Source organism: Lates calcarifer, linkage group LG2 (genome assembly GCF_001640805.2).
Source record: "Lates calcarifer isolate ASB-BC8 linkage group LG2, TLL_Latcal_v3, whole genome shotgun sequence".
In the NCBI taxonomy this organism is placed as follows: domain Eukaryota; kingdom Metazoa; phylum Chordata; class Actinopteri; family Centropomidae; genus Lates; species Lates calcarifer.
The window spans coordinates 10,437,729-10,455,676 of NC_066834.1; the positions used below are offsets into that span (position 1 = coordinate 10,437,729).

At 37.8% G+C, this 17,948-nt stretch overlaps 2 protein-coding genes across 4 annotated transcripts; one reads left to right on the forward strand and one right to left on the reverse strand.

The window, feature by feature from the left end:
- Positions 1 to 2,236: 2,236 nt before the first annotated feature.
- Positions 2,237 to 6,975, forward strand: LOC108887798 (mucin-4). Of its 3 annotated transcripts, XM_018683351.2 has the most exons (10): positions 2,237 to 2,405; positions 3,926 to 4,315; positions 4,468 to 4,551; positions 4,718 to 4,804; positions 4,980 to 5,066; positions 5,245 to 5,325; positions 5,481 to 5,549; positions 5,692 to 5,754; positions 5,846 to 5,924; positions 6,025 to 6,975. In XM_018683351.2, the coding sequence occupies exons 1-10, from the start codon at positions 2,333 to 2,335 to the stop codon at positions 6,200 to 6,202; spliced, it is 1,191 nt and encodes a 396-aa protein (XP_018538867.1). In that variant the 5' UTR covers positions 2,237 to 2,332; the 3' UTR covers positions 6,203 to 6,975. The 3 variants fall into 3 exon arrangements, with proteins under 3 accessions (XP_018538867.1, XP_018538868.1, XP_050931256.1); XM_018683352.2 differs by lacking the exon at positions 4,980 to 5,066; XM_051075299.1 differs by lacking the exons at positions 4,468 to 4,551; positions 4,718 to 4,804.
- Positions 6,976 to 8,176: 1,201 nt separating this feature from the next.
- slc1a2a (solute carrier family 1 member 2a) lies at positions 8,177 to 17,172 on the reverse strand. The gene is made up of 10 exons (XM_018683349.2): positions 17,037 to 17,172; positions 15,956 to 16,108; positions 14,385 to 14,635; positions 14,180 to 14,288; positions 13,572 to 13,698; positions 13,193 to 13,426; positions 12,204 to 12,398; positions 11,833 to 11,967; positions 10,382 to 10,592; positions 8,177 to 9,370 (listed from the first exon to the last, which is right to left on the reverse strand). The coding sequence occupies exons 1-10, from the start codon at positions 17,164 to 17,166 to the stop codon at positions 9,299 to 9,301; spliced, it is 1,617 nt and encodes a 538-aa protein (XP_018538865.1). The 5' UTR covers positions 17,167 to 17,172; the 3' UTR covers positions 8,177 to 9,298.
- Between the last annotated feature and the right edge of the window lie 776 nt (positions 17,173 to 17,948).

Genomic DNA, 17,948 nt, shown 5'->3' on the forward strand with positions numbered 1-17,948 from the left:
GAAAATACTGTGTCATGTTTTTGACTTTGAAAATGTGTTCATACTCAAATGAATGTGTGTGTGTGGGTCCACTTGTGTTTTTGAGCGAGCCACTTGAGGAAAAATATGAACATCAAAGTTTATACTATAAATAAAATTCACATGTGAAGCCTTTTGCCAGCAGCTTGTATTCAGACCATGTTTTTGAAATTCACTTTTTAAGATATGAATGCACTTGAATTTTCTGAAGGAAAACCTTATAACAGCAGGGGCCAAATGTTCACTGCTTCATACCAAGCCTTGTTTTTGAAAAATGTTCAACCAAAGTGACATACTGCTCTGAGTCCAAATATCTCAAAATGTAAAAGCAGCAGCAGCTCAACCCAAAATGAGAATTCAGCCATTACTGATTTACCCTCATGTTAGTTGAAAAGCCATCGAAGTTTGAAGACGATGAAACTCATAGTTAGCCTTCAGCTTTTCCCTAGACCATACTGATTATATTTTACTGCACCAAAATCCTGACAACAATCTCCAGAAAAAATACAGACATTTTATGATACCCAGCCACTCAAATGGCAATATACAATATAGGGATGATGGACATTTATTTGAATCATTTGACTGAAGAATCTCACACTGATTATCCCACATTTAGAATCATATGATTTAACATTTCCTATAATTTAATGTATAGTTCCTCTTCCGTTAACCCCACTCTCATCAGACAACCACACTGTGAGAATATGTTCAATCCTGAGTCACTAACATTGTCTAGCCAGTGTAAGCTGACTGTTGCACACTTTTGAAAGCAAGATTTGTGTTTTAGCCTTGAGGTTAGTCATGTTATGCATCATAGCTAATATATTGTAGAATTTAATTCTTAACTGTAACAGGAATGAGCCTTCATAAGGTGTGCAGCACAAGTCTGGACAGGCATTCACCCACACACGCTGAGTAATTCATGACGAATGTCGTCATGAACATGCCAGAAAGCCTGAGGCGGAAGCTTTGCAGTGACGCATCAATTTCCGTCAGATGCCAGTGTATCACGACAGTCATTATACACTGCACACATCGCCTGCAGGAAGATGACACTGAGCCGAGTTTCTCTCTGGTCAAGTGCAAAATTGGGCACTGAAATCTTGAAACAAGACCAAAAATGAACATACTTTTTTTGTTCAAAGCCCTGACTGGTGGAAGATAGAATGATAAGGAGGTACTAATGAGAAAGGGTGTGTTGTTCCATGTGTCTCTGGAGGCGCACATGATTTATGTCTCTAACTGAGATCTTGAGCTGTTTCCAAGGCATGACCGTCAACCAACAGATTTCATATTTCCGTGAATGCTGTTTCACACAGTAGTAGTAGTTTCACTTTTTTTTGCCCATAATTAAACTGCTGGTTGAACTTCATTACATAACAGTGTTATAATCACTGATGGTCTGTTGCATGTGTTTATTTGTTTTGTATGTTTCTAACTTGTCCTTACTGACATGATGACTTGTAATTATATGCCTTATCCAACAAAGACTTTTTATTTGAACATTCTTCTGTTTTTTTTTTTTTTTCCACTCTTTTTATACTCGTATTACTACTAGTTTTACACTTTGGATGTTTTTTTGTTTTTTTTTCTGGTCCTTTTCTCTGTCTGTTCATATGTTCTTCTGTATTTGCATCCTGGTATTGAGAACAATCAAGTCAGGTCAGGTACATCTGTTTATGTATTTATAAATATACCTTCTAATTTCCACTTGCTTGGTTTGTCGTGCTTATAGCATTATTATTATTATTTATTTAGACATAATTTGTTTTGATGTCATAACTATATTTTTAGATTATTACTTTAAGGTTACTCCAAACTGTATACCTTTAAGTCTGGTCCTGTTAAAGTAACACATATAAGAAAAATATTTGTTTTTGAGGCTTCCTTTTGTGATGAGATTAGGTGAAAGAATTCTTTTTTGTTTGTAGTGGGTTTTACTTTCTTAATATCTATAAGATATATAGCCTCGTCTGCTATATTCACTGTAATTTCATTTTATGATGAATGAAACTGAAGAAGCTTCTCGAACAAACTGATTTTTTATGTGTGTACCTTTTGTGCCTGAGGAACAGGAAGGGGGAAAAAAGCGTGAGAAAGGTGTAGGAAGGTGTGTTCACAGGTGTGCCAGCCTCCCTGTGTATGTTTGTGTGTTACCAGCCATTGTCGTACTGATGCAACACCTACCTGCTGCTGTGTATAAAAGGCAAAGGCATGATTCATCTGCTTCACATTATCAGTTCAGTGTGCCAAATAGTTCCAGCTCGCTAACAATTAACTTCAATCTACTGCTACATCACCAGTTTCTGGTATGAAGATGAGGAATCTTCTTGTGGGGATTATTCTCGGACTTCTTGCTGTTGTCCACACAACACCTATTGGCAGTAAGTTGAAGTCCTTTTTTTTATTTTACCTGTTTTCTGTGTATGTGTTCCAGTATGATTTTATGAGCTATGCGATTTTGTCTTTGAGAATTTACTATATATATATATATATATATATATATATATATATATATATATATATATATATATATATATACACAGAATTCTGCTGTACAGACCTCTGAAATTTCAATAATTCTCATGGTGTCCTTTTTCTTACCCTGTGAGTCAGCACTTTCCCTGCTGCCACCTTAGATGCTCTTTATGTTTCAGGTCTAACTCCCTCTGTAAGAGTAGGATTTCATTGTCAGTGCACAGGTTTCACTGGCACCTCCAGATTACACACAGAGGTCTTTGTAAAATGTTCTGAGCTGCTCCAGGAGGTGCATTAAAGCGTATGACTTGAATAAGGTGAAACCAAAGATCAGCAGAGAGCTGTTACACAAGTTTGGGCAACCAGTAACTTCATAGGGATCACTGGAGCTGAACATGCCGGGGCAGAAATGGAAAGTGGAGATGAAAGAATCAAATCACGATTCTTTTAATTAATGTTTTTTAAACCCTTCTTTTAACTATTGGGATTACGCAAGGCAATAGATTATGCCTTATTAGTCAGTGGTGGAGGAAGTTAAGATAGTACTTAAGTAAAAGTACTATCAGCAAATGTTCTGCAGTAAAGACGGAAATCTTTCTTTCTTTGAACAGTTAACAATCAATTGATGCTGCTTTTCTTGTAAGTGCTAAGATACCAAAAAGGGTGGACATCACTTGTTCTATGTATTTTACACATAAAATCTTCTTCTGAAATGTAACTAGTAACCCTAACTGTCAGGTAAATATGAATTTTAAAAGTATAATATTTTGTACTGATGTGTGATGGGATAGAAGTGTAAAGTAGCATTAAATGGAAATACTCATGTAAAATACAAGAACCATAGATTTGTACCTGATCACATACTAAATATGGTCTTTCCACCACTGATTATGGTAATATGATATTGAATATAAAAACCTAATCTCCATTAAACTATGATTATGCAGGCAGTTGCAAAATTATGTAAAATGAGCTAAAGAAAAATTAATACTTCTATTCATCATTTGATAAAGTTCATTGCCTAATATGACCTCTCACTTCCTCGTCTTTTGTGATGTGAGAGCCCGACAATGGCTTCCTTCCAACTAAAACAGAGAAAAAGAACAGTCATGGTTTACTCTGGTGATCTGGGTGTGTCAGAAATGTGGTTCGCTCTCAATAAAACCAATGCTTTGATGAGGTTTCCTCTCTTTAGTTAGCCCACTCATAGATGATTAGTCACCCAGGTTAATCATTACTGTTTCTCACCACACCTTATCAAAAAAGACCACAGCACGAGTTTATACAAGAATTTGGGACAAAGCACAAAAGCTGTGGTCACTTTGCAATACATCAAGAAAGCTTGGTAACTTTCCTTTCTGCTCGTGTCAGGACTGGTAGGTAAACACTTGACTGATCTGTGGATTTTTCCATCTCTCTGTCTTAGCTGTGACCCAGATCCCCACCAAAGGTGAGGAGGATTTTCTCGAAGAGGCGGGAAGAGAAGGGTTCCTCGTCCTCACAACTGAATCACCCACAAGAAAAACAACCATTCACGTGTCTCAGCAGATGTCATTTGATGCTGAAGGCAGCGAAGACCACTTTGCAACCACAACTCAGACTGTTTCACATGCTCAGAGCTCTTCCCCCACAGTGTTGTCAAGGGACACAGATGACTTCAGTTCAGACTCATCTACTAGCCAAAATGCTCAGGCTGGCTTTACCTCTTCATCAGTGCCAGACGAAGCCCAGTCAAGCATCACCTCAGACTATATCTTGGTTTCTCCAACTACAGACCCAGAGTCTGGAAATAGAGAAAATGAAGAATCAGGAGAAGGTATGTCAAAGCTTTCCATTATTCAGGTATCCATTCACCCCAGTCATTAATGTTATATAACCTATATGCTCAATTCTTATGCCAACAATCGCTGTCATATTGTCTTTACTGTTTGCCTATGAGAATTTTAAACCTGTAATTTTATATCCCAGTAACTACCACCATGGCTGATCTTACTAGTCAGAATACTCTACAAATGTCTACAGAGCCTGAAGAATCAGGATCAGGGTTAACAGGTATGTCAGAGGAGCTTTCAGTGGCAACCACTACTGAAAAGACAGAACAGAAAAACAAGTTATACAAGGGTCCATTCACCCCATTTCTGCAATAGTTATGGCTACAATTTCCATTATGGTCTTGACCTGTGAAGATGTTAAGCCTGTGTTCTATTTTCCTTCACAGTAACCACCACCATGGCTGATCTTACTAGTCACAATACTCTACAAATGTCTACAGAACCTGAAGGATCAGGATCAGGGTTACCAGAAGGTACGTCAGTGGAGCTTTAAGTGGCAACCACTACTGAAAAGACAAAACAACAAAACAAATTATATAAGGATCCATTCACCCCATTTCCCCAATAGTTATGGCCATGATTTCCATGATATTGTCTTGACTGTTTGCCTGTGAAGATGTTAAGCCTGTGTTCTATTTTCCTTCACAGTAACTACCACCATGGCTGATCTTACTAGTCAGAATACTCTACAAATGTCTATAGAACCTGAAGGATCAGGATCAGGGTTACCAGAAGGTACGTCAGTGGAGCTTTAAGTGGCAACCACTACTGAAAAGACAAAACAACAAAACAAATTATATAAGGATCCATTCACCCCATTTCCCTAATAGTTGTGGCTACAATTACCATGATTGATGATGATACCATTTTTGCCTATGAAGATGTTAAGCCTGTGTTCCATGTTCCTTCACAGAAACCATTGTATCATCAACCATTGATCTTATTAGACAAAATACCCACCAAATGTTGGCAAAAGCCATAGGATCAGGAACAGGTACGTCAGAGGAGCTTTCAGTAGCAACCACTACTGAAAAGGCAAAACAGCAAAACAAGTTGTTCAAGTATCCATTCACTCCATTTCCCCAGTCACAATGATATTGTCTTTTGTCTGCAAATATTTTAAACCTGTGCTTTTATGTCCCTCCACAGAATCGAGCATTGAATCATTAGCCTCCACAGCTTCTCCAAGCGAGGAGGAGAATCCAGATAAAATAGCAGGTATGTCAGAGGAGCCTTCAGTGTCAACTACTACTGAAAAGGGAAAAAAGCAAAACAAACTGTTCACTCTTTCATTCACTCTTTCATTAATGGTTAATATCCATAAATATCAATTTATCTGAAATCTGTGTTTTTCCTTTAGCTAATCAACGTGTCCAACTGAATGAATTAGCACCAATGCAGAACAGTGCACACAGTACTCCAGGTGAGTTTAGAAAAAAAAAACCCTTGCCACATGATTGAATTCTGGTGTAAGACAGTCCATCCTCTGAACTTCTACTCACCCATATCTCCAGGTTGGATCATCATTGTTGGCTTTATTGTTGGTGTTGCAGCACTGGTAATGGTCTGCGTTGCCATCGCTACCAGAGACAAGTAAGACTTAAAAATCTGAAAAAGAGAACAATATTTTTTGACTGTAACTTTTTTGAACATGTAAGCAGTAATTAATTCCTCACTCTTACTTACTGTGCAGGTGGAATGGACCAAACCAGGTGTCCCAGTCAGAGACCAAAACTGACTCCTCTAACCAGCAGAGGGAGCTAGAGATGGAGACATTCCTGCAGAAAGACAAGCCCAGGGAGAATGGAAAGGCAGCAGAGTACACAGTCATCCCTCTGGACGAGCTTCCAGAGGATTATTCAACACACTGAGGTTTGGAGAGAGACCCTCTGGAGGCTTGAGTCTCACCACAGAACCATGAGACTGTGTTTGGAGCACATGGATTTGATCAGAGGAACATAACTGTCTGGGCTGTTGAGCTATATTTTTTGTGGATTTTCACAGCTCTAAGCCCATTCTGAACAAGACTTATGGTCTGGTTTTTCCTGCTGACTTTGAAAAACTTGTTCCACACCTTCACTTTGAGGCTATGGCACTACTTTGGTAGATAAATTTCGATAAATTAAAACTCGATCATTAACTGTAAAATACAAAACTGGTCGGGTAAGATGCATGAACATTTATTTCACATACAAGTAAAAAGTATTTTTTGTCTTTTATTTCCAGGTTTTTCATTGTAAATAATTAATGATTTTGTTATTGTTTTTTTTTAACTGGGAAGAGAAAATAATTCTGTTGAGTCATTCTGTGTATTTGTTATTTGTAATATAATTTAAATCTCTTTGTAATGATATTGTTGAAGACTCTGTTGTGGACTGTAACTTATATTAAGCCTCTCTTTTCCCCACATTCATTATGGACGTTCTGAGTATTTAACAGTGCTCAGCCCACTAACTCATTAGCTTCTCTTGACAACCTACACAGCATTTCAGCTGTTGTAACATGCATTCACTGGATGTTCATATGCTGCATCACAACCGCCTTTATCTGAGAAATAAACACAACGGCAGCTCATCAATAAACATTTATTTGTTTCTGTTAAATATTTACTCACAAGTATTAAAACATTTATACATTTTCAGTCCATTTGCCTGACAAATATTTCTGTGATCTGTTATAGTTTATGTAGTAATCCTGCATGAATTTAGTCAGTCAAAGTCAAAAGATGTTCTGCATTACAATGAATGTCAGACACAAGAAAAATGTGGAATACATTCTTGGACTGATATGTGCATAGAATCAAAAAGGAGGATAGAAAATATAGGTTTTATTATCTAAAGATTGTACAATTTCACTTGTTCATAGAAAACACTACACTAGGCCAGTTGACTAAGAACATATTCTTATTTAGCTCAAGGACCAATAGATGAAACAGATGGAGAGTGATGTAATGAATTAATAGATAACAGGTTTTTTTTTGTGATAAATCAAAGTGTGCCCCCAATCCCTGAAGAACACTCTCCTCCATTTTGGAGGAAGGTGGTACTCAAACCAAACACTGGATGGCTTGCTGAGGTCTCACAACATGTAAACATATACTGTAGCTGCCAAGCTACCAGTATTCTCATGCACACAGAACTGCCTTAATGTGCTCGCAACCCTTAAATAACCAAATCCTCAGTGAATCAATAACAACATTAATTGATTAAACAAGGGAAAATTATTGGGCTTTCTTCCCTGACAACCATTTGCAGGTCAATAGTTTTTCTTAAAAACAGATAAATTGACTGTATTGTTTGTAAATAAATCACCCTAAGTTCACAATCTATTGAGACAACTAGTGGCCCATAAAAGAAAAATTAACATTGTACTAACATTGTTACATATATATATATAGATATGAGCTATAGTCTTAATAGAAACATTTAGCATAGCAAAAACAATTCTGATAGATGACAAAAAATGTCAAATTCTATACATTTGATTTATACACTTTATCTAAAGAGAGTATATACACAAAGTGCAAGGAGGCACTTTAAACATGAACATATAAGCTGTTGCTTACATGAAAAGAGAAATAAATAACTGAGATTTCACATAGGTGTGATCAGAGTTGATACATGAACTTAAACTCAAAACATGTACATATTCAGCCAGCATCCAACGACTTTGTTGTTACAGCTTCAGATTAATGTGAGTACTAGAGGCAGAATTTAGTGTGCACTTGCTAAACAGATGTGACCATATCTAATTACAAGCTTGTTACTTATTGTTACACACACACACACACACACACATATATATATATATATATATATATATATATATATATGTTGTGTCAAAACTAAAATTAGAAAAAAAAAATGTAATTAGAAGTACATTTTGTGAGGAAGGCCCAGCCATCCTCACTCAGAATATAGTAAAACTGGAAGGTGGACCTGTTTAATTTCCTCTACTAAAATGTGAGTCCCGATATTCTATTGAAATGAATAGTGGTAACGTTTATCCAGAAATCATACTGACTGCACTCTGCAGTTGACATCTTCAAGGCAAGGTTGTCATATAGCAAAGAAATAAACAGTTTGAAATAAAACACAGAGCAATGCACTGGCCTGCTGAGAGTTTGAGAGACATCACCCTCTTTCTTTTCTTCTCATTGAACCTCCAACTTTCTTTCCTTGTTAAAAATGTCTTCCTCTCTTTCTCTCAGAAACATGTATGTACACACATAAATTCCAGTACACAGGCATACTTTTTTGACTACAAACAGAAAAGCAGTGCTTTACTCATAAAGAACATATATACAAAAAATAATAAATGAATAACTGGGAGGGCACCCTTCACATATTCTATTTTCTGCTTTACGGCTCTGCAACACATTCTGTGCTGATTGTTACCACATTTAGAGGCCACACCCTCTCCTCTTATGGTCTAAGTCCTAAGCTTTGCTTCTTAGGCTTGACCATGTGTGCGACATCAAAGTGTAATCCCATAAGTCAAACAGTCAAAGGTAACAGAGTGTTTAACCATCTTGCACTTACATCATGTTGCCACATGAAGCACTGTTTCATTCCATTCATGCTGTTTTCTTAAAGCTTGCAGCAGCACCAAGTAAGGCCCTGAGTGTTGTCAACTGAATGTTTTATTCTTCTGAACAAAGTGCATGATATGCACCAGTTCATTGCAGTTTGTGTCCAGTTAGTGCAAATGCAAGATCTAATACAAGTTGGTGAGTCATCTGTAGCTTGTTCCAGTAGCTACCCAGATGGGTAACTGACAAAAAAAACAAACAAAATAAAATGAAAAAGCCCAGCCGACTGTTTGTTCTTGCCGAACAGGTGACTCTGCTAACTTTCCTGTTTTTTTTCTTCTTTTTGTATGTTATTTTTTGTTGTTTTTTAATAGTTTTGTCGGCAGAAAATAAAAGCTGGAACTCAGGGTAAGGTGCAGCAGCGTCTGAATCTGCTTTACTCGCATTTCCATGGTTCCTCCTCAACAAGAGAGAAATCTGCAGTCTTGCCATTATTGCCCATGGTGACCTGAAAGCAATTATGAAGAACATCTAACTACTAGGGCCAAGGCACCATCATTTACAAACCATCAACAGTTTGGGGGCAGAGAAGCCATTGTTTCATTACATTCAGGCCACTGACCTTGGGGCTGAGATTAGTTTGTCCCCAACACAGAAAAATGTCCTCTTATACACTGATACAATGATATACAATGATACTGTTTACATGTCATTGTACATTGACAGAATTTTGAGAACATGGATGAGTAATTATCCAGAGTTGGCCATGTATTTTATGGATTCTCTGCCTAACCGAATTACAATATCAGTTATCAAAATGTTCTCAATGCAACTTAAGCATCAAACAAAAAGTTGCATTATACAGGCAATGGAATATAAACACAAATTTCATGCATGAAATTCTATGAAATTATGTTTGTTTAGAAAGCTAGCTACAATATAGGAAAGGAACCGAGATTGGCATTTGATGAATGTATACATCACTTTGGATGAAACATGGTGAAACAGCAGTCTTTATGCATACCACTGGCTATAAAAACTCTTTTAGCTGTCTTTAAAAATATGGCCAATTAAAACTGTAATTTGGTTAGGGCTGCCATAAATACATGTCCAATTAATTAGACAAAAAAGAGAACAGTTTCTTAATGAAATCAAGACATAGTACAACAAAATACAAGTCAAATATAATTGTGCACAAGACAACACTTTCTGTGTGACTGATGCTTAAAAACACACATTTTCATTTAGATTTTATGAGAGAAAAACAGAGTTTTTGAAGATGATAAAAAACAAATGTGTAGGATAAAAAAGAACAAACTTTGCTTTTGCTGAACCTGGTACCACAAAAACTGCTTTTTCGTATGACATTTACTATACACGTAGTCACAAATACACCAATACAGGAAGTAACATAGAAAAGAAACACAAACACCGACACAGAAAGAAAGACAAACACACAGACAGAGCTGGGGAGGATTCTCTACATACAAGTCTCTATGTCTGTTAATGTGAAATGTACCTTGCAGTCGTCTATCAAGATTGAGTTGTGGTGAGTGTATACATTCTGGTTGGTGTTATTTTCAAAGAAGGACTGTGTCTTTGCCATTTCAAATTCATCCATCCGGGTTTGTTGGGCGTCAAATGTGTCAAGCTCATCTTTGGAGAGGTGGTAAACGATACCTGCCCCATAGGAATCGCCAACCACGTTGACTGAGGTACGGAAACGATCCCTGGATATTCAAGAAGAAAGTGATAGGGAAAAATTATTAGCAAAAGAACATAATAACAATAACAACACTTTTAATTTTTTGCTAGGGACATGGTTTGGGGGATGGCGATGTTGGGCTCTTGGTTGGTCCACCTCTTTTGTCCAGAATGAAATATCTCAAGAACTATTGAATGGATTGCCATGGCATGTGTACAGATACTGATGGTCTGCAGATGATGAATTCTAATTCTAATTGTGTGAAATGTCTCAACAACTGTTGGATGGATTGCCATGAAATTTGATACATTTTCAAATGTTACTACTCAAGAATTCTAATGAGGTCATATGACCAGGGCTAATGACATCCAGCCTCATCTGCACTTTGCGTTTAACATGGTGGTGTAATGTTTACCATGTGCACTATATTAATTTAGCATTAAATTGTACCAAAATCGGAAACACAGAACCAGAGCCACCCCTTTACTTTTTATAAGTGGATCATGTAGATATACACTTTCTCAATCAACACATAGACTGAGACCCACTGAGTGGGCATAATGAGAAGTGCAATTGTATGTCTTGAGGAAAACGTATCAAAGCCTGACAGCCAGAGTTGTATGGGTGGGTTTTGTACACCCCCAAAACATATGGTAGAAAAATGAAAAACATGTTCTCTTCTCAGTCTGTAGTGAGACACACAGCAATAAAATCAAGCATCTGCTTCGATGCTACTTTGGCCACTATTGTACTACTTTAGCTCTACACTGGACAAATTCTGTGTATGTGTCCATATACTAATGTGAGCTGTCAGGACAGAAAAATGGACAGAGAAAGAAAGTTAGAAAGTTTAATCCATATACCATATGTTTCTATAGGTTAATATGTTTAAAAGAAGGTGTTGGGTTGATTCAGTGAAGCAGTGAAGCAGCTTTACAGATTACAGAGATTTGCTTTTGGTAAGAGTCTACTGGATGTTGGAAAATTTTATGCTTTGAAGCTGTCATGGACAAGTGTTAGTCAATTAAGACCCACTGTGCATCTTATGTTTCTAATTTTCTCAAATTTCTCAGTTTTGCTAAGACGATGACACATTCTAAGGGACAAAAAAAAAAAAAATAAACAATTACTGTGGACTTTGTGAGAGTGAGTCACCATTACATGGCACTAATATGTTAAGATACAATCTTACATTGGTCACTTCAACAAACCCACTGTTAAATCAATGCCCTTATGTTGATGTTTTGTGTTGATGTTGAACTCACAGCAGCCAGTCAACAGCCACCAGAAGGCTGATGTCCTGAGTGGGCAGCCCCACTGCTGTGAGGATCAGAAGCATGGTCACAAGTCCAGCACTGGGGATACTGGCTGCTCCAACACTGGCCAGCGTGGCTGTCATACTAAACAGGAGACAAGTTCAACTCTAAATATGACAAACCACAGGTTGCAAGACCTAAACACACTTTATGCATGTTTCACCAGTTCCTGTAGGGAATAATATAATTTGAAATAAGGATATTCATTATTTTTTGCTCAGGCACATTTATCATCCTGTTCAGCAGAATTCAGCTGATTTATAGCCAAAAATATTACCTTGCAAATGTATTGTGATATCTTTCTGTAGCTACATTCTCACCTGACAGTAACAATCTGGCCCCAGTCAAGCTCAATCCCATTCATCTGAGCGATGAAGATGGCAGCCACGGCCTCATAAAGCGCTGTGCCATCCATATTGATGGTGGCACCCACTGGGAGAACAAATCGCGTTACTCTCTTGTCGATGCCCAGGTTCTCCTCTAAGCATCGGAACGTGACAGGCAAGGTACCGGCACTGTGGCAAATAAATACGAAGTAATGCTTTATTATGATCATCACAAACAGCAGGCAGTGATGTTCACTTTGAAAACTCTGCATCCAATTTGGCACTAAAAACTTTCAGAAATAAAGAACTTTATAGCAAACTATAAAGCTGTCTTATGAGAATTAATTTGACTGGGTTACACTTAATGTAGCAATAGTTTTTAAACTTAATTACACTATTCTTCTAGTCATACTGAAATAAATCCATTCTGAACTATGGTAATTAATTCATTGTTAATTTGTAATATGAAACAGACTTACATATGCAATGGCTTCCATGAATTTAACTTCACCGAAGGAATAAAAACTTGGAATTCACTTTAAGTGTGAATCTCATAGAGACAACATCTGTTGTGACTCAGCAGTTGTTTTGTTTGTTTGTTTTTTCTGATAATTAATAAGTGTTTCTCATAGATGGCAGAGCAGAGCAGTGTGCAGGCAGGAACTTGAAAGAACCAAGCTCACCTCAGGAGGGGAAAGAGTGTATCTTGTGTCATTAATAAAACATTGAGTATAGGAAAGATATCCCACACAGAGACGAAGTGAGAAGCTGCTGTTGGCAAGACTACTTCATAGTTACCACTTGAAATAAAAGTTGTAGTTGTTATTTAAAATATGGCCATACGTGTGAGGGGAATGAGAGTAAAAACATGCAGCACACTGGAAAGGAAACCTGAATTAGAGGCGGTCAGACTGTGCTCATCAGTGTAGAAGAGCCTGAGGCCTAGAATATAAAGTAAGCGGGAAGGCAAAAATGTCTCATACCTGGATGCTGTTCCAAGTGCAGTCACCCAAGCCTGAAATATTCCCATGAAGAACTTGAAGGGGTTTTCTTTTACTATTACAAAATATATCAGCGGAAGGAAGATGCCTCCGTGGATGATGAGGCCCACTATCACAGTGATCATGTACATCCCCAGTTGCCTTGCAACCACCTCCAAATCAGCAATGGAGATGATCTTTCCACAGATGAGGCAGGCAATACCAATGGGGGAGTACCTGAAGATAGACACAGGATATGCTTGTGATTTGAATTACTGTTTATATCTTGGAGTGTAAGTTTTTGTGGGGAGCAAAAGCTCAGGGTATGGTTTGGCATTTTTAGTGAATGTGGATCAATGCCTATATAGTGAACAGCACTTACCACATAATTGCGCTAACAAGCTTCATAACAATCTCATTTAGGACGTTGAAAAACTCCAACATCAGCTTGGCCTTTTCTCCCATTTTCCCCATAATTACTCCAAAAGCAACAAAGAATCCAATCAAACCTGTAAGAGAGAATACAGCAATGTTAAATTAGTCTCGGATAAACCTGTCTTACAGAAAATCTGTGTCCTAGAATGAGGACTAATCACTCATTGAAAGCCATACGTACATTTTTTGGTATGTTTGCAATACTACAAAATATTCTGAAAAGTAAAAGTATTTTGATGATATAAATAGGTGGAAAAAGGAGATTTAAATTCATTGTTACATCCACCAATAATGTTTTTGGCTCCTGTATGTATCCCATGTCTGTCTATAACTACCTATATTTTGAGACAGGTTTGAATCCAGATGCAGACTGCAAAATTTGGAAGATTTTCTATAAATAAATCTGATTGTGCAGCAGTGGTGGAAGTGTGTGTTATTTAAGTGTTTTATTTATTATGTAATTGAAAATGAAAAAGACCTTCTGATTTCTTTTCTTCAACAACTGCTGTTTCTTTTTTGTTGTGCAGTGGGTGTGTTTTCAGACTTTTCACCTACCCAGGACATTCATCCCACTCTTGAACTGAAGTGACCTTTTGACTGTGAATTGTGGGGGTGCCTTGGTCCTGTTAGTGGGCACTGGTACTTTGGTGATTACTGTTTGGATCTGGACAAGAAGCAAAGAAAAAAACAAAGAGTTGGAGCCACTGACATATGAATCAGTCTTTATATGGTGGGTGAAAACTTTGTGTGTGACTCCTACCTGCTGAAAGCAGGCCTGCACCAAGTTTTCTGGGAAAAGGTTTCGGATGAGATCGAAGAAAGCGTCCACGCTGGACACGTCATCGTTTTTCTTTCCCTGTCCAAGATTAGCCCTCAGCTTGGGGTTTCCAGGATGGATGAGCAGCACCAGGATTACTCCCAAGATGGCTGCAATCACCGTTGTTGACATATAGTACACCATGGCCCTGGTGCCTAAGCGGCCGCTGGATTTGGCGTCCAAGCCGGCTAGTCCTGTTGGCATAATATGTTTTAGTGCCCAATATTAAAAACAAAATAACAAAACAAAAAACAAAACAGAAATACTAAAGTATACTGCCCCTTGTTGTATGGATTGTACTGTAGGATATGTTTTGTCTTTAATGGACAGTGATAAAGTTACTGTGCTTAGAACATCACCAAACAGTTGCCACTGTCCTTACAGACCAGTTTGCAGTATTTGAAGCCTCCACACATAACAGCTTACCTCATTTAGATAAGAAGTGCTGGTTTTGTGATTGTGACTATTCTCTGAGGACATACTATTGTGCAAATATATTGGAAAAACTAATTCTGTACCCAGCAATTTCATATGAATTGCTTCCAAAGTGAGATGACTCAGTCCGAAACTGCTGCTAGAGTGCATGTAAACATAAGAACATGTCTACACTAGCACTTTAATTGTACATTTGTACTTAGCTAGACAATTAGACTTATCTTTTGAACTCTGGGATTAATTATCCAGTGTGACAGCAAGTGAATGCAACACTGTTTCTCTCCTGACTTGTGGAAAGGCTCAATGTCCTGACTTCCTGAATTGCATAACAGCAATCTGAAACACAAACTATCCACAGAGGGTGGGTATGGGAAAGAAGGCTTGTTGGAAGTTATGTGTACTCTTGTCGTAGAGAGACAGTATTGGAAATGTGTCTGCACACCGTACTTCATACAACTTGTCTTATATCACATAGTCCTCATTATTGGATTATTTAGTATTTTCTCAAGTTAAAATGTTGTTGTGTGCATTCATATGGTTAGCCATGACAGCTAAAAGTGGCACATGTGTTTACAAATAAACACAGCTGGACCAAAGTTCCAATGAAGGAATAACGTACTGTATACTCTTCAATTTGCATAGATGTGTATTTCAGTGGAAATGTTGCTGACAGAGCTGGCATACAGGTAAACTAACACATCCATATCTGTATATTGTATATCAATACTAGTCCTACATTTATTTGTTTATTTTTTCAAGTAGTACAAAGTTCTTATAGACAATAATGGAGTGGGAGAAAAACAATAACATCTGTCTACTTGCGCAACATACACCCAACAAAAATTATTTGTGTGCCCCCAGTCCTTGTGTTTTGTTTACACACATGAAAGCCATTTGAAGAGGCATTTTTCAGCCCCCACCCTCAAAAAAACCCCAAAAAGCAAAACTGTCCACCCTCTTGTCTTTCCTGTTGCAACTCGACTCTTTGGTAGCAACATGTAGTGCCATGTGACCTAATTTCAGGACACTTGTCAGCAAACTCAGCGGAACATTTGCAGCAGCTACTGTACCTCACCCACCTGTGACCAGACTGGAAACAACAAGAGGCAAAATGAGCATCTTCAGCATCCTCATTAGGATCTCTCCTGGGAAGCCAATGATCATAATAACATCGGGAGGGAGAGGAGATATGTGCCGCAGCAGCATTCCAGCGATGGAACCCAGAAACACACCTGAGCCGGCGAGAAAAACACAAATCAAACACGCGGCCAAGTGACTCTGAGCCGTGAGATAAAAACTGTGAACGTTAATGTGTTGGAATGAAAATATATCAACATACATGTGAAAATAGAATGTCACCTTTCTCTCATTAGAATCCAAGTTAACATTACAACCTGTCATCTTAGGGTGACCGTGCCATATTGTTAATCCCCTGATACTGTGATAATTATGTACATATGTGATAAATAAAGTCACTTATGTTTTACCTTACAGCAGATAATACAATATTTATATAACTTTTTAGTTATAGTTTTATCTGTCAACACATGCATAGTAGAAAAAAGTAGTTGAATAAAGAACAATGAATAAAGAATACAGAAGAAAACACCTTTTCCTTGTTAAACTTGTCCCTGATTCAATTCAAATGAAATATTAAAGTAGCTGCTCACTTCAGTGTGTTACAGTGTAATTCATAAGTAGTAGAGACTGAATATCATGAAACACACTGTTTTGAACTCTTGCTATTTCAACATATAGAAAGAAGCTATGAGCCATTTTCTTATTTACACAGTATGAAGTAAAATGTCTTGTAAGGCAGTGCAGTGGATTGGTGATCAGCACTGCTGCTTCTCAGAAGGAAAGTGCTGGATTTGAAAGACTGGGGTCTTTCTGAGTGAAGTTTGTTGGCTTTCCTCGTGTGTGGGTGGATTTTCTTCCTAATGCCCCAGGTTCCCACAGCCCAGAGACATGCAGGTAAAGTAAATTGCCTGTAGGTGTTTGTCTGCCTAGGCATGTTAGTGCGGTGATAGACTAACAACCTATCCAGAGTGTACCTTGCCTTTTGTAAAATGCATGAATGCATGGTAGGAAAGACTCCCAACCCCCTTCCCCACTTCTGTTAGAAGTGGGATTGGAAAAGTAGTGGGACTATAAACTTACCAAGTATGGTGAGAGTGAGAACCATGTTCTTCATGATTTTATCACACAGAGTGCCACATGCACTCTCAGGAGCGTCCACTATGGGCTCCAGGTGGCTCTCATCCATCCTGACCTCCACTTGCTTCTGCATTGTGTTGGCACTGAAAGTAGTAAACAAAACAAGTAGTTTTAATATATTTTGTTGCTGCCTTTTTTTCTGTTTTTCTAAATCACTAAGCAACAAATTTGTAAATTTGTTTCAGTAATACTGAAAAAAAATTACTTGCAACTAAGAATACATAAACAATATTGTTTAATTCCCAGCAGCAGTACTTCCAGCTCGGTTGTGCTTTCCAGTATGCATAATTGCCAGTGTTTGTTGGTAGGAAGCCATTGAGGGATCATACTTTGTCAGTGGAATATCAACCTCTACTGATAACAGTGGAATCTGGGATGGATAATGCAAACTGCCCACACATTACACCCTCTGTACCCAGTAGGTCATAGCTGGTGGCAGTTGATTGGTGATGACATGTGCACTGGAGAAGACTGAAGTCTATCTATAGCTTCACCAAGCCAATAGTAGTTAGCGGTGACGAAACAGCAAGACACTGTGTATTGGAGATTCCAAACTGCAGAGAAACTGTGACCTACCTAACCCACCAAAAAAGACAAGTTGTGTTATGATGACAAAATCTCATTTTGCTAAGATGATTAGAATAAATTTACAATAGTAATTGAATATACAATGGTACATACAAGATTACGATTTTGAATAAGTGTAATTAAGTAATGGATGCACATGCACACATGATTACAGAATTCTCCATACTGAATTTTGAATACATGCAAAGTTATAAAAAGTTCACAGATGGCCTTTCATAATTAGACTAACATTCACAAACAATTAACACAGAATCAATAGAGACTATG